This window comes from Leptonotus elevatus, chromosome 2 (genome assembly GCF_054856555.1).
Source record: "Leptonotus elevatus isolate MCC_2025b chromosome 2, RoL_Lele_1.0, whole genome shotgun sequence".
Classification (NCBI taxonomy): domain Eukaryota; kingdom Metazoa; phylum Chordata; class Actinopteri; order Syngnathiformes; family Syngnathidae; genus Leptonotus; species Leptonotus elevatus.
Genome location: NC_141240.1, coordinates 26,703,636 through 26,726,846, shown reverse-complemented (window position 1 = coordinate 26,726,846; position 23,211 = coordinate 26,703,636). Strand labels below are relative to the sequence as shown.

General features: G+C 39.0%; 1 protein-coding gene across 1 annotated transcript in view; it reads right to left on the bottom strand.

Annotated features, from left to right (window-relative positions):
* Nucleotides 1-22,427, bottom strand: part of sema3g (semaphorin 3G) — a 66,216-nt gene extending 43,789 nt beyond the window's left edge. The window contains exons 1-2 of the mRNA XM_086067875.1: nt 22,025-22,427; nt 794-954 (exon numbers count right to left, since the gene is read on the bottom strand). Coding sequence (XP_085924001.1) covers nt 794-954; nt 22,025-22,127 — 264 coding nt within the window. The 5' untranslated portion in view covers nt 22,128-22,427. The remainder of the gene's footprint in view (nt 1-793; nt 955-22,024) is intronic.
* Nucleotides 22,428-23,211: the final 784 nt, after the last annotated feature.

The following is a 23,211-nucleotide window of genomic DNA, read 5'->3' as shown; positions in this document are numbered from 1 at the left end:
GTTCAAATGAAAAAAAGATGTGTAATATATCTTGTTTCATAAGTGCATCCCGCTGACACGTGTATGCAGATAGAGATTGTGGTCTCGATGTACTATTTCCTAATAATTGTTTGCCTATCATGTTGGGCCTTTGGAACCAGAAATTAGGTTAGCTACCCCCCACTGTGCCCCTGCGGTGACATAAACACAGCAGTTGTTCCCGAGATGAATGTTCAAGCAGTTAAGTTTCAAAATCAAACATCTTTTTAGTCACTTAATTGATTCCACATTGGAGGAGGCCAAGAATCCTGGAGAGATGCCAACATTGGGACGGGGATGGGCTCCAGCAATAGAAATCCGATCACAGTTAATGATTTTATCTTGTGTGTGTGTGTGTTTAAAAAAAATAATGATTTAATTGTCATAGCAGATTTGTTACGATACACTCATGCTTCATGGCGAGGAAGATGCAAAACTCTAAGGGGGGTCTGGGTTGGTAATGCACTTTAAGGCAAAATAAATTTTCTTCCGATTACTGTATTCGTTTGATAAAATAATCGATTCTAAAAATAGGTGATAGTTACATCCCTAATTATCACCATTACCTTTCCTATGTAATTGACCAGGAGAGATCACACGCTTCTTCCTTCCAATGAGACATGTGGCATCCTTTTTTTATTTTTATTTGGGTTTACCGAACTTTTGTTGAGGTTCACAAGGGACAATGATTCAGCATTAAAACAAAGTCATAATATGGCTTACGGTTGTTTTGGCTTATTATACAGTGTAGTATGGAGTCATTTGTACATGTTACCTCCTTGGACTCGCTCCTGCCTGGTCCCAGCAGGAGAGAGTACATGACGTCTTTGCCCCCCAGGAAGAGACGGTCACGGTACTCATCCAGATAGACGGTTGAGAGTGAGAGTTGGCCATGATGTCCACTGAAGATGGATGACCTGTTGGTGGACAGTAGATCTGCATACACAAGCGAAAACATGCGGATTATTATCTTGTACCAGATTACAAATACATTGTTACTGCAGTTAATAACAAATGTCACGTATTTGTACTTGACTTCATTATTTGCATTGCTGGCAACTTTCACTTTTACGCCACTACATTTCCTAGATCAAAATGCATTACCCCTAATCAAATGACCGAAGTGAGTACTGACAAGATGAAAGCACTTGCTGCTGATTCCACTGCTTATGCAAAATCTCCAGCAGCAGATGATGACCAAAATGACTACAATGGTGAACTATGTGGTGGTGGTGATAATAGGATAACATTACACACCTGTGGGCTTGGTGGAATATGAGTATTAGGGGTGGGAATCTTTGAATGTCTCACGATTCGATTCGATTCCGATTTTTGGACCTGTGATTCGATATAGAATCGATTTTCAATTAAGAACGATTTTTGCTTCAATCTATAGATGTGCAAGGAATTGTATTGAACTACTCCAGTCTGACTCGCTAATGCTAATTAGCGCGCTACTCGCGGCACTTTTATCACTCAAAAGAACGGCTCCATGCTGCAAAAAAAAAACCTTTTATTGGAATAACTTGATGGTGACTTTTTCCTTCTACTCTCTAATGTGGCTACAACTTAACAGTGTATTAGACCGCGTGGAACCACACTGCCCCTCAGTGGCCAACCCGGGTACAACATGAACAGCACTCCAAATAAAGGCACGCACAGCCAAAGGCATAACAGTATAAAATAATTTTAATTAAATCGATTTGGGGACATTTAAAATCAATTCTAAATCATACTAAATGAGAATTGTGATTCTTATGAGAATCCATTTTTTGGGCACACCCCTAATGAATATGAATGTTTTTCATGAGTGCCTCTTATGTTTCCTAAATTGACAGAAATATTGATTCAGAATTTTGATATTCAACAACGCCGCCCAACCTGAAGAAGTACATTGAGGCATGGTAGTTAAAATCAATTTATACTAATCCGTTAAAGTAGAAAGGTCAATGTACTTTTAGTTATCCAGAGTTTGTTAGCATATGGCTATGTGATAGTCAGGCTAACATGAGTTAGCTATTGTCAATTATTAGCCAACACACAGATCTTTGACTAATGTACACCACTGAAGTAAACTCAATAGAAAATTGAAAATTCAAGTGAAAAAAAGAAAAACTAAATGTTCACTTTTGATAGTTTATCTGCTTAAAAAAACAACAACTTTTACTTCTACCAAAGTTTTTTTTTTTCTGTTTAGTATTAGTTTACTTGTATCACTTTCAGGTCCCAGACTGGGTACTTGAAACTGCTTGTCTATCAAACCTCAATGTGAGATTCTAAATCATGCAGGTCATTCAGATCGCAGAAGTTGAGGTTACAAATTACAATAGCACATGTGTCACTAATTTCCTTTAAATGTTTTATTTTCTCATCTTTGCACTCACAACAAAGAGCATCCTTGTGATTGAACTTTTTCCCATACGTTTATACAAGCTCGGGCACATCTGGTCTTAACTCAGTACAAGCCCAATAATGCATTTACATGTACAGTAATTCTTTTTAGTCCGATGTATCGCTACACTCATGAACAGACTTCCTGTGGGCATGCAGATGTTGACATTTTACTTACCTCACCAAATTAGGAGTGCATATGCAATACTACTTTCCTACTGGTGCTGTAGTCTAGTAATCATTCCAGAAAATTCAAGAGAGCTCTGCTTTGTTGGAAATGTTGAGTACTTTTTGGGCAGCCCTTTCAAATGAACAAAAGTCATTTTTGAACATGTTTATTTATTTATTTATTTATTTTATTTTATTTTATTATTATTTTTTAATACTTTTTTTAAATACTTTTTTTTTTATTTACTTTTTTTATTTTTATTAAAAAACACAGATCTAATCTGTGGTATGTCTTAGACACACTGATGACATCATTAAAATATTCGAAACTTAACAATTATCGGGGTACATTACTATATAAGAATATGTTGGTTGATTGTGGTCCTTTTTTAAATCCATCCATTCATTTTACATGCCACATCTTTTAAAGTGCTAAAATACAGTGACTTGACATTCCACATCGCTACATAATTACTGGAGAACATATCAAGACTTACTGATATATTATCATAATATAATTCCCTTTTATTACAGTATTACCTGGTGGTGTCATTTTTCTTTTTATTGATTGGCTGTTAAAACTCTATTATTTGGCTTAATGGCAAGGCACCTAGGGTGTATTTTAGAAAGAAACTCAATTCACCAAATATGGTTCCTTGCCTGATAAAGCCCCACCGTAAATCTTACACTGAAGGTCAATGAACCAAGACCAAGAAACATAACTCCCACTACGAGGTCATAATATCAAACTTGCAGTTTACATCCAATAATACTAAATCATGCTAAAGTAAAAAATAAAAATAAAAAATGTGCTTGACACACAAAATAGATTACAAGCTCCCACATATTCACTTATCTAGTCAAGGGAGTGCCGGAGAGATCTTATGCACCTGGTCACCCCTGACCCAATCTGACAGCAGCTTTTAAGTCCAAAAGGTTGTTGCAAAACTCAGCAGGAGTGGCAGTGAGCAAGTTGAACTCAAGTTCAACGAGACATGGGCGTCTCCTCTCACTTTTCTATGAACACTTACACCCCCCCCCCCCACACACACACACACACACTTGTCTTTGTATCATTGTGACATCTCATTGACATGATGCATTCCCTAGCCCCTTCCCCTAACCCCAACCATCAAAAATGATTGCCTACCCACATTTCTTACCCTAACCTCAACCATAACCCAATTCAAACCTAAACTCTTAAACCAAGTCTTGACCCTCAAAAAGAGGTCTGAACTTGTGGGGACCAACAAAATGAAGGTCCCCACAATGGTAGTTAAACCTGGAAAAACACGCGTGTATGGGCCCCACAACATACACACTGCACACACATGCACAGACGCACAAATGCAGAGAAAATTGTTGCAATGTTTCAGAATAGGCGAATTTCTGTATTTAATTTTTTTTTTTACAGAAATATGATGTATTATTATTATTTATTTTTTATTTTTTTATTAATATTTTTATTATGTTTATGGCCATGTTTTGTGGAAGCTAATCCAATCCCATTTGATGTGTCCGGAACAAGCTGTCACTATGATCTTCGGTGTATTATTTGGACAATTTTGATGTTGTGGTGATCATCTCTATTGCATCATAATGATAAAATCCAAATGTGAAAAAAGTCAGCCACAAAAGCAGTAGGCATAAGATTTCTTTTCACATTATCAACGCTATTCACACAGACATTTCCAGCCTTCATAAACATACATTCTGTATGCACACTACACAAAAAATATATTAATAATAAAAATTAAAATAATAATTATAATAATTATTTCTTTTTTCTTTTTTTTTACTGTGTGGCCTCATGCTTCTTTGTAGAATTAATTCACTGCTTCTTTCCTATTGTAAACTCAAACTCAATGGTGTCTTTGTCTTTGGTGAAAAAAAAAAGAATACATTATAAGAAAGCACTCTGTTGATTCATCATAGATGAATTCATTTTTACACATACAGTCCATTAAAGTACATTTGTATAATCTAACATGATCCAAACTACTGCCTTTGCAACGAAAACAACGCTGAGCTTTTATTGGCACTCTCACAGAGGCTGCATGGGACGGGTAAGGATGCGTGGAGAGAGAAGCTGTCATTGGTATGCGAAAGCCTCAGAGTCTTTGGGCTGATCAGCTTTCCATCGATCTCTCGACACTGGGATGATACGCACACAAAACACTCACGGGAAAACAGAAGTCCCTCGCCACTCAGTGGAGCACTGACTGATTGAAGCACAGGGGCCAAATGTCTTCATTGACGGCTTGTCCATCAATGGAGCTTTGCGGACGAAAACATCTCCATCCATTGTCTTTGTCACACATTCTGCTCAGGATCACTGAAAGAAGAGAGACTATCCCAGCTGATTTGAAGGTGAGAGGAAGGGAATGCCTTGGATTGATCACCTGTCAATCACAGGACTGACACGCAGAAATCACTTTTAATTAACACCCATGGGTACTTTAGGTTAGATGTTTACATGTTTTTCCAAATCACTGACATCATCTGTATTCTATTACTTGCAGTTCCCAGAATCTGTAAAGGTAGAAAAGGGTGCCATAGGCCAAAATTTGGAATCTCCTATGATACACCAAAATGAATTAATTCATTCACTGCCATTGACGGCTATAGACGTCAAAAATTCATTTGAACTATTTCTATTAGTTTAATTTTTTTTTCCACTTTTGTTAACAAGCGTATGAAAACCTAGAATTTGTTTTTATTGTATTAGAACAGATTGAAAATGTGTGATTAAACATGAGTTAACTAGTTAAGTCATGCGATTAATTACAATTACAATTAAAAACGCCCTTGATTTTTAATAATCTTTACAAAAAAAAAAGATAAAAAATTAAATATATATATAATATGTATTTCTTTATTTTTTAAGATAAAAAATTAGGGGCAGCAGGCGATTACAATTTGCAATTGTAAATATTCGCATGACTTCACTAGTTAACTCACAATTAATATTGTTTTTTATATCTGTTCTAAATGTCCTCCCAAAAAAATCTAGGCTTTCATACTCTTGTTAGGAAAAATGGAAAAAAATGTTAAACTAATAGAAATAGTTCAAATAATTTTTTTTCGTTTATTGCTGTCAATGGCAGTGAATGAGTTAAATTAAAATATGTGCAGGAATTTTCACTTTCACAAGGCAACATGGTGGAAATGTGGTTAGCAGGGGCAATTCTAGGATCAGAAATTTAGGGTTGCTCAGAGTTTTGGTGTCAGAGCATATCCGATAAACGCGGCATTCAGTTGGCGGCCTGGGCGCAGCAGGGGGTGCTGGGGGTTTAACGTTTTACCGCTCAAAAAACACACACACCACGTCTGCAAAAACGAACTATCGACCTCATTACCAGCGCATAAACGTTTACTTAATGATTGTGTGCAACAACCAAAAGTCATGACAGAAGATCAACAGCATTCTCCAGCTAGACCATCGCATATCAAAGCCTTCATAAAGCTTACTGATGATAAAAGCAGTCTTAAAAAGCTGACATAAAAACATCGGAGCTGCTGGCAGAAGAAAACAGGCCATGCACAAGACGAGATGTGAGGAATAAAGCGAAGGGAAACATAAGGTCAGAGCGAGGAGGGAGGCTTTGAGTCTGACAATAACAAGCAGGCAGATGAAGCCACAAGCTGTTGAAGTTGATGGTGGATGTGCCAAAGTCGACAGCAGCAAACAGAACAAATATAATGAGGACAGGAACAGCTCAACGTGATGTTGCTCTGTTCTATATTCTTCATCTTTATCTACAAGTATGTCACAGCTGAATTTGTTCACCGCTGTGACGGAAAGTAACATTTTACTCAAAAATATGTGTGGCAATCCTGTACATTTTTCTCTACAGTTTCGAGGATGGCTATTTGGGCCTAACTGTATGCACACACTACAAAATGTAGTCGGTCTCCAAATGTCCACTCCAAATTTGCATCATCCTCTTGCAGTTACTTTACAATGCACTTTGTGAAAGCTGAATGCTGAATTCCATTGGCTGGCAGACAAATGCTGTGTTCACTCCCACAACGGCGCTCAATGAAATAAACGCTCATTTCTATCTGCACCCATCTACCAAAATACCAAACAGGCACAAAAAATAGGGCCCTACCTGTCTTATAACATTGGGTAAACAGAATTGCGGGGGGGGGGGGGGGGGCTGTACGTGGCAGTTGAATCCACATTACCACCACCTACAGGACTGGAATGGAACATCACATCATCATGATTTCTCTGTAAAATCCAATGGATGGATCAGTTGTCTTTTGTGAAGTGCCTGCATAGTTATTATTGTGGATTGTTTTTCAGTGTTCACCACATAGTCACAATATACTACTTGCAAATTAATTTTACGAATTTACGTACTTGCCTCGTATCTACGTCGACATATTAGGGCCATGTATAAATATTTTTTTAGAGGGGTGTAATATTCTGAGGAAAAAAACTCACAAATTTATAAGAAATAAAGTCACAGATTTGTGATATTACAAAGTGGTATATTTGTGAGAAGAAAAAATCTTAATTTATTTTATCTTAATTTAATAATACATGTATGAGAAATAAACCCAAAACCCAAAAAAAAAGTCCCTCAGAAACTTGTGAGACGTAGCGTAGCTACAGTCCGGACAAGGTATTGGCTTTTGTCCACCAGGAGCTATATAACGTAAAGATTAGTTAGCGGTTAATGGAATAATCTTTATCAAATCAAAAAGCAGGATGGAGACGAATTTCTAAACTTTACTCGTTACACACAGCAAGCTACAGCGACAACACTTCCTGACCCCCAATCAACTGACTAACACTAAAAAAATCAGAAGCTAGCTGTCATGTGTGGGAAGATCTGGTTTTGGTTGAGGGTCCCGATTGGTCCTGAGTGGGTTCCAGCCCTTCCGCGGGTTGACCAATCAGCCCTCAGCCACTTGTGCCTGGCCCCAGGTGTGGCTAGTTACCCAATTAGTGTGGGTGTATTTAGTACCCGGGTGGTGATCAGTCAGTGTGGGATCATTGCCGCTTGTCACGGTCGACCCCGGAGTTCTGTCTGTCATTTTGATTTTGTATCTTTCAGGTCGTTGTTTAGTTAGCATTAACCAGTACCCTGGTTAGTGTTTTCTGTCAAATAAAGCATGCCAGTTTCGCCCGCACTCCTGCTGCGGTTCTCTTGCCTCCCTGCATTTTGGGTCCTCCACTTCACACGCCGACAGACACCACGCTGCCCCGTGATCACACCGAAACAGAATGATCCCACCCTGACTGATCACCACCCGGGAACTAAATACACCCACATTAATTGGGTAACTAGCCACACCTGGGGTCAGGCACAAGTGGCTGAGGGCCCGGATTGGTCAACCCGCGGAAGGGCTGGAACCCACTCAGGACCAATCGGGACCCTCAACCAAAACCAGATCTTCCCACACATGACACTAGCAGACTGTAGGTAAATGCAAGTGAATGACTGAGAACAGCAGATTAAACACATCGATTTAGTGATTTGTATCCAACGCTTCAAAGTGCAAAATTTGATATGGTTAATCTCTGCTAAATCAATTACTATATCTCCTTATTTGAAAACCCAACTGAAAAGTATTGGAACAAACATCTGAGTATGATATGTGTATTTTTTTTGTGCAAATTTCAGAGTTTTTTTCCGCTCACAAGCCTGCGAGTTTATTTCTTGTAAAATTACACCTTTTTTCTCGCAAATTTGACACTTTATAATGTCACAAATGTGCGAGTTTTTTCTTGGATATTTTTCTCTGAATATTATCCATCTCAAATATATATATATATATATATATATATATATATATATATATATATATATATATATATATATATATATATATATATATACACGTACGTGTCCCAAATATGCAATTGTACTTATCTTTATATAAATACAAACAGCAGAAGTTTTTTTCTTTTTTTTGGTGGGTGTGCTTGTTCCAAGTACAGTGATTGAAGATTCATGCTTTACAATCTCTTGTGTCCAAACAAAGAGGTGTGCTCTTATCGCATGACATCACTATGACATCTTAAAGCATTAAACACTTAATCAACTTATTTTTTTTTTTTTTGCTGATAAACTGTATAAACTGGTGTCTACAATTGCTATCCACGTGTCCTGGTCATTATTTCTGACCTTTTACTACATGTTTGTTTACAGCTTGAATTTGGGGCAAAAACCGTGTGTTTGGTGCCATCTTAAGGTTAAACACCGAGATAAACCCAATTTGGCTGTTTGTCCTCTCATTACACGTCACTTGTTCCGCATGACGTAGTTTTCATTCTCGAACGCGCCTCCTTAAACGGCTTCTTCGTGAGTTGCTGCTGTCAATCACAGCCCGACCACGCCCAACCCTCTATCCATTCGCAACCCAACGGTCCTCCAGGCAACACCCCCTTTGAGCGGCAATTTCAAATCGTAGTGAGGGGTGGAGCAAGAGTCTGACTTCCTGTTGAGGAATATTTTAATCTGAACCTGTGTACAGAATCCATAAGCCTCGCTCCACCCATATCCACGCTAACAGGAGAAGCCATCTGGTCTCTACACACCGCAACTCACACTCTCTCGCCTGTCATGCTTATCACTCTCGGCTCATTCCAGGGCCGGAGTGTGGAAAAAGTCTAATTTCGTGATGACAGGCGGCCATGATGGGAGGATGTGTGGCGTGGACTATCTTGTCAAATTTGTCAGCACATTTACCTGTAGCAACAGTCTGAGGTCTGCCGGTGTCACAGTGGGAATTTAGTTTAAGATCATTAGAATGCTCAGTTTTTGCACCTTTTAACATCTTTCGCATTATTGTAGCTAAATGGGGGGAGTTGTCAAAATATAATAAGTTTTGCAGGATGTTTTTCTTTTCCACAAACATGATGTACACCCCCCCCCCCCCCCAAAAAAAATCTTTGTGTGACTGCTGGAAAAAAAGAAACATTATGATTTAATAATAAGCATAATAGCAGTGCTATTCAGCAGACTCCAGCTCAGTCACATAAATGGAGCCCATTCAAATCTGTCATCTTTCTAAATTGTAAAGGACAAACACAGCACTGGCGTACACATAAGCACACGTACAGAAACACACACAAAATGAGCTAATAGCTTACATCTGTAGCTTGTTATATTCATCTTAGCAGCTCATCACCTCACTGTGAGTCAGTCTCACTTCTTCCTGTCCTCATTGTCCTGTAGCCATCCGTCCATCCATCCGTCCATTCATCCGTCCATTTAACCTTTGATACTCATCAAGGCTTTCTCCCTTCTGTCTATCCATCTTCAACTTCCTTTTTGGTTTTATTTTCCCCTCTCAAAGCGGCTTACCTTCACAAATATGTCTTGGCTTTCATCCCTCGTGTCTGTCCATCTGTCTCCTTGTCGCTTTCCTCTTTCCCCACTCCCGTATTTATCCCTCTGAAATTCTTGGGCCCATATACAGGGAGTCTCAAAGCATCCATGAGGGAGACCTCTACATCTGTCTTCAATGTACCTGAGGTCCCCGCGGGCCACCACGACAAACCGAAAGTGACACACAAAAGAGCGCCAGGTTTTTGCAGACGTGTCAAAGCTCGGCGATGGTATCGCGCAGACTTGTCCACTTCAAAGATATGCACAAAGTTTATTCAAGGATTTGTTTACAGTGGTCCTCTTGGCCTCAAGCCTGTGCTGGGTTCCGTCAAATTCATGAAAGACAAGATGCTTTTTGCCTTCTCATTCACTGCTGCTCTCCCATTTTCTCAGTGATTGATTAGTCTGGAGGCTTGTATTCAAATGGTAGAAAAAAGTCTTACTGGAGTATCATAAGAATGCATTTTATTGTCCGCATTTGCCTTTGTGTTTTAATGTGGAAATTAAGGTATTATTTTTTTCTGCAAGTTCAAAAATGTGCAGATGAGTATCTGGTGACTCTCAATTAGACATGCATGTGTTGGTCTCTTTGTTCCTTTTTCCTGGATAACAAAACTGTCATCATGCTGCAACCAGATAGCTTTTAAAGCAACAATATGTAGAAATTTGACCCTAACAGCTGCTTTGAAGTCATCATGTACTATAGAGAGAAATATCTTTAATAAGTTTAAGACAACATTTATTTTAAGACATGTTGAAGAGCTCTTATGTATTGGGGGTGCTGGTAATCCAATTTGTCTGCATTCTTTTGGCTAGTGTACTTATAAAAAAAAATATTTTTTTTTTGCTGTTACCTTCATCCACTTTGTTACATTACAGGAAAGTTCTACATTTAAAAGAATATATTCCTTACTGTTATGCCAAATAGCAAAAAATTGCCCACGTTTTCCCCATTAAAAGCTAATCTGATGTACTATTATTGTGTAAAATATTCATTTGAGTTGACTTTTGCCTTCTTTTACCAATGGTAAGGATTGGATAAGAATTCCTCCACATTCGCCATCGTTAAAAATTATTATGAAACCACCACATACACTCACTGACATGCCCGGGAGGCGGGTGGATCGGAGCGTGGGGATATAATTTCCCTCTGCTCCGGCTCACCTGCTCCCAATTTTAATGCACCACACACACACACACTTGTATATACACTGGGTGGGGTCACATTCAAGGTGTAGGGGTAGAGTTCGCGAGCTGGCGAACTCGGTAACAGGGTTAGCTTTCACTAAGAACGATGGAGCGACGACCGGGGCCTGGGGTTCAGGGGTGCCGCCCGTCCCCCGGTGCCCCCATCCCCCCTTCTGCTCCCGGTGTTCCGTCCCTCCACGCGGCGGGGGGTGGGGCGGGCGTGGGTGCCCTCTCCGCTCCGCTGTCCGGCCCCTCTTCGGCACCGATGCCTGTGCGGGGGATCCCCGGGGTCTGGGGGGCGGGGGCTCAAGGGCTGGTAGTTGGTGGGGTTGGGGGGGCGGCTTGGTGGGGGGGGGGGGGTTTGGGGTCGCGGGGGCTGTGGACCGGTGGGGTGCCTGGCGGGCCTGCAGTGCCCCGTCCTGCTGCGTTGGGTTGGGGGAGCGGGCTGTGTTGGGGTAGGGTGCGTTCTCAGACACAATTTGCTTCTCCCTCAGGTCATTGAATCGGTGGAGGCTGGTGTCTGTGGATCTCACTCTGCTTCGTCTGTCCTTCCTTCCTTTCCTCAGTCTCTCCTTTGGTCTCTTGAGGTCTCCCTGATTTGTTGGAATTTTGATGTTTCTGGGGTTGGTGAAGGACTCTGGTTGGTGGCCCGGTGGGTGGTGGGTGGTGTCTGGTCGGTGCTGGATTTCACTTTCCTTTCTTTTCTTTGGTCCTTCCTCGGGTCTCCTGACGGCCTCACGGCTCTGGCTGGGTTCTGAAGTGTTCGGTTTAGGTGAACGGTATGCGATTTTTTAATAGGTTTTAGGTGAACTAATGAATACACACTCACACGCATGCACACACGCACATGCACATGCACATACACATACTCACACACATACAAAATAAAAATTAATTAAAAAAATATATACATTAAAAAAAATAAAAAAAATAAAAAAAAGAGAGCAATGATGATGATGATGATGGTAAAATTACCAAATGAACAATACTGAGCTCTCCAGGAAGAAAAAAAGAAGAAGAAGAAAAAAGATTTGGAAATGGAATGTCCTCTTTTTATAATAATTCACATTGAAAACTTTGTCTTGTCGATCCTACAACTAGCATCATGACATCAAACAAAGGGTTGTGCTCTTGCATTATAATAATAATAATGATTTTTATTATTATTATTACTATTAATATTATTATTATTAATATTATGATTACTGTTATTATTATTATTATTATTATTCATAAGATTGATGGAGGTCTGAATTCTCTCATTGGTTTTGTTGTATTTATTCCAATTTCATTAACTCTGATTAGACATAAGGAAAACATTTCTACTGCTTTGAGTATAACTTCATGGAAACTATATTAATTCCCTGGCTATAAGTTTCCATGAAGTGATAAAAAGCAGATGCTCTTAAGAAGTGCACTTTTTTGGGGGGGAGTTGACGGATTTGCTGAGGGAGTGAAAGGTTCATTTCCAAATCTCATGCTGACATGTCCTGTGTGCAAATTGGGCATTGGTAGGATCCTAAACTGCGTTAAGCTGCAGACTGAAATGCACATACACATACTGTATGCTTACTGTAGCTAAAATAAAGGGAGATCACAAATTAATTTAATTTGATCCTGTATGCCTGCAAAATATGAAATGCAAGGCAAAATCACTCACACACATTAAAAGGTCTTCTAAAAGTTTCTTTTGTTGTCATTTCTAAGCTAAGCAAATTTCAAATCTTTTCCAATTATTTCCTCCTTCGCGTTTTATTTCCACGCACATGCACGCTGACAAACATTCATTGACAATATCTTTCCAGGGTTACTTGAGCTTGGTTGTTTATTGTTGCAGAACGTTAAGAATTTTTGGAATCTAACACATTCTGCACCATGTGCATGCAACCTGGTCTCATATTAACATCCCACCTTTTTTTTTGTGTGTGTGGCTGACTCGTGCAAAGAAGTTAACCAGGAAGCTGGACAATTCAACATAGAGCTGTCGAAGGAAATGTATCATAACAATATTAAGAACCTGATTAGATGTTTTAACGATGATGATGAAGTGACGTGGCCAGAAGATTACGTCTATTAATGCTAAATGCGATTTATATAGACCAATTACCAAGTAGTTTTGGAAGAGAACCCTAAAAAAAAAATATGCATATGACCAAAATAAATGATATACAAAGTAAAAGGGAATTGTTTTTCCTCACAAAGACTGTTGAAATGAATCACACACTTGATAGTCTTGTCATGACAGAGTAAATCCTGGGATTTCCTGGCAACCTGTCACTGTTTCTCACGGCTAACACCTCTTTGACCCCAAACACATCATTACAGCGAGACATGATGATGTGGACATGTGTTAAAATAAGCAGCAAATATTATGGTTTGATTTTTGTTTATTTCAAGGCTGTTTTTATAATTTAAACGGAAAAAGGGTAGAGCACCAACCACTTAGGGCACATTAAGTGGATGAAAACTGTTTTTACTGCTATTCTGTCCAATGTTTTTTTCCTTGGCAACACATGCAGAAACGCAGGCAAACATCAGCAATGACTCTAAAACTGCACTAAAAGGACTTTAAGACTCATTCAGGTGGAGCAAAATTGTTACATGTGGAGATTGCAGTCAGACGTGCTTGTTTCCAATTTGGTTTTTATCTGGTTGTGGTTGTCATGTTCTACGATTTCACATTCAGCTTTTATATTATGTTCAATGAAACTTTAAAATATCCATAGAATGTGAATATGCCTATAAATAGCTCTCTATATTGTCTGTGATTGACTGGCAAACAGTTCAAATGTTCATGTCTCATCCAATGTCAGCTGAGAGCTCCAGCTCACCTTTGACCCTGAATAGCGGATTGAAGATCTGATCTGTATTAAATGTTAAATGATTGATTAAAATAAAGAATAGATAACAAATACTAATGCTGTTTTCTCTATTACTCGTCTGGTAAGTCAAGCACACATACGCACACACATGCAACACTTCTCTCTGTCATCTCAGGAGGCTTCTGATTAGTCTGTTGTGCCGAGCAAAACGCAGCCAAGCCTCTTAGCTCATCACCCTTGGTGCTCGTCGTTATCATTACATCTGTCCTTCTCTATTTTCATTTTCACCCGCCCTGCTTCACGCCACCTCTCGGAAACTATTTTCTTTGTCTCGTTGTCTTGTTTCGTTTTGGTTACCGATCATCTCTTCAGTCGTCTACGCTTCCTTAACAATCTACAGTCTCATCCTCAATGTCTCTTAAATCTTGGCATTATTTACCATCTCCATCACTTTAATACTTTCATGTTGGTCTTTTTTTTTTATTGTATGTGAGTTCCTGTATAGTTTCTATTTTTATTAGGGTCCTAGCTCCCTTTCACTATTGACGAAGGAGACATAAATAAGGCATTTTATGATGGCAATAATTTGGCCTTGGAACTCATTATTTTTAGTTTCCAAATATAAACAAATTGGAGGTCATGTGTGGAACAGATGGTATGACAACATTCTCATTGATGGACGTACTAAAAACTGTGGTGCATAGTTGAGTGGTGTCAAAAACAAACAAAAACAAAAAAATTGGACACACACAGTGTCCTATGAGAGGCATGACAAGCTGCTGAATTAACACTGCTCATCCAATCCAAATAAAGAAACGATAAATCAGTGCAAAGCTGAAGTGTTGTGTTCAGGGTGTGTCAAGTGCAGAAAGCTTGGACAAATGGCCTCTCAGTGTTTGAGGCCCCCCATTGGCGATGTTGCAATCACTCTAAACTACTTGGGGGGAGTACAGTGCTTTCATTGATTCTGGCCTTCCACACATTAATGCATTTCCAAATAATGCATGATGTACCTGTATAGCTAATTAATAGCTCTTAAATTTTTGATTAATGGTGAGTTAACTATTGAAGTAATGCGTTTAATTACAATTTTAAAAAATTATCGTCTGACGCCCCTAATTTTGCAATAATATATTATGAGGGGCATCAGGCAATTACATTTTGTAATTGTAATTAATCACATGACTTCACTAGTTAACTCAAGAGTAATCACAAATTTAATATCTGTTCTAAATGTACAATAAAAAAAATTCTAGGTTTTCATACTCTTGTTAACAAAAGTGGAAAAAAAATTGAAACGAATAGAAATAGTTTAAATGAATTTTTGACGTCTATAGCCGTCAATGGCAGTGAATGAGTTAAAATGATGCAAAAGTGTGTACGGTATGTCGATTAAGTGTGTAGTTGTTTTGTTATTGTATGTCCACTTCATAGACAGTGCTGGTATATTTTATTCTATTCCTTTTTATTTTTTCTTGGTGCACATGTCTTGTTTTATTATTTTATTGCCTCCGACAAAGAAATTGACGATTTCAGAAAGATCCGCATTGTGGATACAGGAATTTTTATTTATCCATAAAATTCAGTGGACAATTGTTTTGTTTGTGTTCAATATTCTGACATTTATTGCTGCTACATGGAGTTTCCAAAAAATTGTTCCTGGAGTGGTCCATAAGAAACTTTGTCACATCATTTGAAGATTTTAAATATTTCACAAGTAATTGTTTTGTTAACCTTTTAGCATAGTTACTTGTCATTCCGAGGATACCAGAATTTCCATGTTCCATCTGGATCTACTGTATACGGTTGCACTCGTGGGCCTATTGTTTATTGTGAAATTGGCACATTCTATAATTTTTTTCCTCTATCTTAGAGTTTTCAATCAGAGGTCTGGGAGTACTTAAAAAATCAACTCGTGGAAAAGAAAAAGACAGAAAAATTGCTGTCATCGCGCTATAGCATAACACGACTGAGGGGAGGTGAAAAAAAGCTGACTGATACAAAAGAATAGTGAACGTGAGAAGAAGAAAAAAAGGCGCTCCAGGACAAGAATGGCTGCCACATTCTAGTCAAATCCGGCAGGCTATCCCGCTGAGTCCAAGAACAACCAACACTCGTCTTTGTATCGGTTTGTGGGCGATGCCAATGGAGCAAACACGCTAGTTCAATCACAGGCAGCGAGACAAAACTAACAGAAGTCTTGACTCTGAAAACTAATGCGATCGGCTCAAAAGGGCCAATAGTGAGAGCGCTTCTGTTTTCAAGTGACCCCCCGTGTTTGCTGGAAACAAAGTGAATATTGTATAAGACAGGGTGTGTGCGTGCGTGTGCCTCAGGTCAGCCTGTGTGCTTGTGTATGATGTGTGCCCACAAATAGACACAGGATGAGTGGATAAAATAAGTTGGCAGGCCATGGAGGTCTGCTTGCAGTTCCTTAAAAACGTACTTTGCTTGACCAGCATGCCCCTCACACGCAGCTTTTAAAGGGAATGGGAAAATCCACTTTAATTGGCAGCTAAACATAACAGCAAAATGGAGCAAGATTGTAAAGTTTCATACATAGCTGGTGTTCCCATTTTTGTGTCTAATCAGGTATTTGCCAATATAATTCCGCTGGGTAATATTAATGCGCGTCTCCGTGTTGGAGCGGATGTGTTGTCACCGTAATCCGTCACTCACACCAATCAGTTATTATGGAGTGATACGCCAGATCGCTTCCATATGGATGTAAATCAGTCATCGAGACTGGATATTTATTGGGAGATTCTATACAAGCGTGTCGCGTCTCATCTGGGCGTTGTCAGTGACATATTGACGAACCTTTGGTCAGTATTGACTCTGTCATGGTGTCTTAACAAATAAATGATGTGCGTTATTATAAGCTGGCTTTATTTAATACAACAAGTGTATTTGGATACAGTTTTTCTTGATAAACCATATAGCCTATGTTTCTCCTTCTGAGCACCACAGCCACACTTTAACGTGCTACGGGTCTGCAAAAATACCAAAACTTTTCTCCTGCCCCTGTGGATGTTTACACCGCTCCCCATGCTAGACAAAACTGAACATGCAAATAAATCCCAGAAAGTTTAATTTTAAAATTTTAGTGTAGTGTGACAATGGCAATTATAAAAGACTTAACACCTTTGTCATTTTTGTCAGAACTTTCAGTATGACTGGACACTCATGGTTAGGTAAAATAACCTGTGAGGAAAAATCAACCCAGTCTGGCTCTAATTTGATCTACAAGAAAAATTTTAATTCAGAGCTCAAAGGCGTGATTGACGAGGTGTCAATCATTTCTCATGCACTGGCAAGCACACCCCTGCCTCCTCGCACTGAAATGGGCAAAAGACTAACAGACATAATTCTTCTTGACAGGTAAGTTTATCACATTTATGACAACCTTTAGTGTTATAGTAAAATATACTACCAACACAGTCACACCTAACATCTGTTTGTTTACAGTGCTAATGCTAGCTTAGTGACAGGCTTGGCTTTGGTCAGAAACTCCAGGTTGATAAATTAGGCTTGATTCAAATCTTGCTAGCAGTTTTAACACTGCAAATGACTACTTCAACAATGTTAAAATGTTACTTAAAACACGACGTAAGTACGGTTTCTTTAAGTTGTGTGATAGCTGCGGATCCTGCAATGGATCCTATTTGGGAAAACATGTCAACTTCAAGTAAGAGTAATAGTGATCAGGTTTGTCTTCTTTGTTTTGTTGTTGTTTGTTTATTACTTTGGCCACTAGGTGCTATATGTGACCTACATGTGAACATCTTTGTGGCTCTTGATTTGGAGGAAGAAGCACAAAGACTGCAGGTTTGCCGAGGTAAAAATTGCTTTCTTCCTGCCCCCCCCCCCACTGCACCCTAATTGATTGAAATGAGATAATGACACCTTTTCCTGTCACTAAATTACTTCCTAATCCTCCCGGGAATCCAAACACCCTGTAGGCTATTCCTGGTTGTCATGAGCACGAGGGGAGATTGAGGAACGGACTCCTCCCCCTGAGGTGAGGCAAGAAAGAAGACCGAGGAGGCGCATATGATTCAAGAAATTCACACTGAGCTGAGCACACCTCAGTCAAGGCGGAAATTATTAAAAGTGCGTAACCTGTAGTGTTATAGGTCAAGAGCACAGGAAGCATTTGTCCAGTAATAATAATGTTATAGGCAGAGGTTTTTCCTACATTCTGCAAGAAGTTAGTAACAAAAATGACGAATTTTTAGAATGAAGGAAAAGATTGTTCATGGTTACTTGAAAGTGGGGAAAAATGTTCACAAGCTTGGTCACGCACGTCTTTTTTCTCTCCCTGAGTTTGTCCAGAAAAAACTATAGTTTGGACCGCATTCACATGAAGTGTCAACATATCACACAAAATCTCATTTTACTAGTATCAAAGGAATAACTTCACAGCAGTAAGTCAGAAAAGTCATCACTTTTTTTTATGGGCAAAGGAGTCTTTTATTGTTTTACTGTTAACAGTGTTTTTAACTTTTTTTCCCACTTATTTGACAATTAAGAATATGAAAATGTAGATTAAACATGGCCTGTACAGGAAGTAAAGTTTTTATTATTATTATATTTACTAATATTCCAGAACAATTTGTGTGTGTCCGTTAGCATTTACATTCATTGAATTTACTTCTTTAATTTTGGATTATGTCTTGGTTGATCAAGAAATACGTGTTACCACTCTCCATTAGAGTGGCATTCAAGGAAAATTAGACTTTAGGAGAGAAAAAAAAATAAAAAATAAAATAAAAAGGTGTTTAAAATGCACACACATTGGCCAAACTGGCCTTTGTGGAGCTGGGAAAATAGAAGGGTGCCAAAAAAGACACCATGGCTAATTAAATAACTGAATCCCATGGTAGCCTTAACTGTTTTTGTTCTTTTTTCCTTGGAACCTTGTCCATTCAGCTGTGATCAGTCTTGTACACAAGTGAAACTTTAGCCTGCTAAGCGTCATGGGAAGTGGTCATCTATGCATTCATGTGTCAATTTTCTATATAAAGTTGCAGGGCGGGCACATACTGAGACAAACAACAATTCACACCATCACTGAGCACAAACAGAACCTTCACTTGCCTGCATAAAAGTCAGGCACAATCAGTGACTTTCTTAGTCCCTGTTGCTGAAAGATTAAGTGATGCATTGGCTTTACAAGTTTAATTTGTTTCATGACCATGCTCATAACTCAAATCACTCGTATCTCAAATCAGCTTTATCCACTGAAATGAATGCAAATGTCATTCATCTGTTCCAGAGCCATATTATGCTGTCTGGTGTGCATGGCCTGGCCACCACCAGGGGCAGTAGAATGCAGACATACACATGAAGAAGAGTTTCACAACTAGCTCCTTAATCTGAAGTAATATTAGTGTTTTGTTTTTTTACAGAGGATAAAGAATATATGCCAGTGAGTATTGCTATTTTGTGTTGTTACTGTTCAAATATATTTTGCTTAAAGATTTATAACACCGCAACAACAGTGCTATTTGTTACTCTATCTATGGCATTTTATATGGTGTGTTAGCATTAAGATGGTGGATTTTCCTACGGACATTAATACAGGCGATTCTCTTGGTTAAGAGCTTGAAGCCTCCTTTTTCAAGAATTGTTCACTATCTGTCAAACTGCTGCTTGTTGTGAAGTGAGTAGAGTTCACGCCAAACAATTAATGCTCACAAAAAATAAAACAATAAAAAGTTAAATTGTTAAGTCAATAATAATAGTAACCTAGCCTAATGAAACAATACATGCTAGGCTTAAATGTTCATACTGTAGATGTCTACAGTTACAGTAACTGATTTAACACAATTTGTACCAAAAAAAAAAAAAAACACTGCCACGTTGTTTTTCCTGTCCCCCTGAGTGCGGCCGTCCGTCACAGTGCCTCCGACAGGAAGACGACGTGACTGTTCCCCTGAAATCATGGCACGGAACAGAAGGAAATCCTGTGTGATATCTATCGCCGATGAAGACTATACACTCCCACTCTGTCCTGACTGGAAGCAAACAATGAGCTCGACTTGGCAACAACAAAGTCAACAGCCCTTGAAAACAAACACAAGCGCACACATGCACCATCTTTTGCACGCTTATCTTAAGAAAGCTTAATGAGTCATGGCCAAAAGTGGCTTTCGATTAGATGCAGGAAGAGGACAAAGGGCTTGACACATACAATCCAATACATAGACAGCTGGCTATTCCATCTCTACAGGAAGTGAAAAGTGAACAAAATGTGGAATGTGTTGAAATTCTTCTCCATTTGAGAGGTCAACAGATGTTGCACCTGAGAGAGGGCCTGCTGGCTCCGCTTCAATTGCTGCTCTTGCACACCAAAATTCAACAACCTGTATGATGTCAGAGTACAGTACTAAAAAATGTCAAACTAAACTGTCCTGACCATGACAAGTGTCCCATGTTAAATGTTAGCTCAAAAAGTGAACAGTGAGAATACTTGATTCTCAGCATTCACGCAAAGTTAGAGCACTAGGCCTCAGCATTCACATAAATGCTTTTAGCAAATGGATCAATGCTTAATTTCTAGTATTTACCAACAGCCGACTGAATGTAAATGCAGCATTCACTATTTTTATTTTTCGAAGCATTCATTCATAGATTTACGCTAACACAGTATTGATCTTATATTGACAAGTGACTTATCGATCAATTGGCCGGCCTGATTTAATCAGCTGATATTAGCTATTTCAAAATTAACATTATAACATGAGACAAGGATAATGACAGTCAATCATGTCCAACCCCCAACCCACAATAATGTACATTTTTCTCTCTGTTATGAAGTTATACAAATTAATGAAGTTAATGCAAATACAGGACAAAATAATGTGAACCAGTCAATTGTTCTGCCTGTAATTCATAAGTCATTGTAAGTGTTAAGAGACCAAAAAATAAATAAAGTTGTATTCACGATATCTTATTAAATTATTCAGTCAATGAATCACTTATCAGAAATTCTGCCAGCTAATAGAATCGCTCGTTGAGCCCTAATTTTGACAGTGCTTAACTTAATAATCAGCATTCACACAAGTTCTAAATCTCAGCATTGACTCACAGTTTTACGGATGTAAAACTGGTTCTGAACATTGGAGCAACCAGCACTGAACATTTGACGCTCAGCAATCAATCACACAATGAACGCCCGTAAAGACAACAAGGCTGAAAACAGTCGCTCATGTGGAAGAAATGAGCTGGGTATTTAGTTTGTAGTTATTTTACAGTCCCCCATCACACTTCATAAATTAGCCAACATCCTCCGTGGGTGCTTGCCCGCCGCTGTGAATAATGAGACAATCACACCCCGCAGAAGAGCGAACCTTCGCCAAATCACCTCCAGCTCTCATCCAACAAGCACGCCGCCCCCCTCTAACCTGTACAGTAAAAAAGCACCACTGCAGGAAGTCCTCACAAACAGAAGCCAAAAATGCACATTAAAGTCTCCCAACCTTTCCTGAGTCAGGGCACATATTTTACTGTACATTAGGAAGAAAAAAAAATTAATACTGTACACTTTAATTGTACCTTCTGCCATCTAGTGGAACTGCATTTAAATGTTCTGCCAGTCGCTATACATCATTAGATATTTATCATTACACTATCATTAGATATGTAAACAAACATACATTATTTGAAGTAAATAGTTTAGTTTTCAACTTGAGTGAGTCAAGTTCTCACGGCACACTTGATAAATCCTAATGGTACACTGTTACACTGCATTTTATTTATATATGTTCAATCATACGTCACACCATCTTTAATTACCTCCAAAACTCACATTTTGTTAGAAACTGTACAATAGGACAAAGATTTTAATTCTTAATACAGACAGCCACCTGCATAGATTGATAGATAGATAGATAGATAGATAGATAGATAGATAGATAGATAGATAGATAGATAGATAGATAGATAGATAGATAGATAGATAGATAGATAGATAGATAGATAGATAGATAGATAGATAGATAGATAGATAGATAGATAGATAGATAGATAGATAGATAGATAGATAGATAGATAGATAGATAGATAGATAGATAGATAATGTACCTTTATAGGAGAGTCTGAGCCGTGGCACATTCGACTTGCTGCTGGATGAGACCCAAGTGGCAAGGAGCACCAAGAGAAAGAAAATTGGAGTAAATCCTGCCATTCTTCTGGATGAAATGTTCTTCTTCAGGCTAGACAGACTCCTCAATTTCAACCTGCCCTCTTCGGCATCAGGCTGAATATTCTAACAACGTAAACCCAGGTAGTGGTCCTCGTATAACGGAGAGTCTACATGAGGAGTGTTAGCGCCCTAAAATAAAGACTGCGGATGTGCGGATGCTGGTTGAGAGCGTGCGGCGTGCGCGTCTCTCCAAGCGCAATGATGGACTGACTGACTGACTTGGGCCAGGGCTGCTCTGCACTTCCTCACTGCTTCCAACACATGTGCAGCAGCAGAAGAGAGGACAAGTATGTTGGGAGCCAGGAAAGAAGCACCACGCCTCTCTCTCTAACCCCCCTTTAGCTCTTCTCTCTCACCCTTGCTCTCTCTCGCTCAGTTTCTCTCTCTCTCTCTCTCTCTCTCTCTCTCTCTCTCTCTCTCTCTCTCTCTCTCTCTCTCTCTCTCTCTCTCTCTCTCTCTCTGCACAACTTGTGATTGTTTGTTGCAAAATCACTATTCCAATGCATTGCAGTGTAAGGATGGCATATGGATGCAGATCTGGATAAATAAATGGTCGTTTCCCCAGTTCTTTTGGCATCAAAGATCAAGCCGAGAATGGGTGCAATTTTGTATTAAGCCAAGAGCAACAACATCATTAGAATTGACAGTGCACTGGAGACCATCCGACAGGCATCTGCTCTTCTTCTGGATTGCATCCCTTTTATCTGTCTGCCTCATCCCGCAAAGTGTGGGCATTTTCCATTTGTTATCATGAGAGCACTGGTATTATACATTTTCAGAACTTTCCAGTCAGGAGGTGTGTGTATGCTTTTGCTCAACAAAAATGCAATCGTTAGACAATATTAAGTATGACAATAATTGTCCAAAAGCTATAACATATTGCTTAAGTCAAAAAACGGACCAACTTAAAATGAACCCCATCATGCTTTGTTGCTAGTGCGAGTAACACTTATGATTGTGTTTTGCCTCTTTGATGTGTTATTTTTGTACAGACACGTTTTTTTATTTCTATTTGTGAAGTTTTGCTACTTTTCATATTCAATTATTGTAACTCTTTGACACCCTT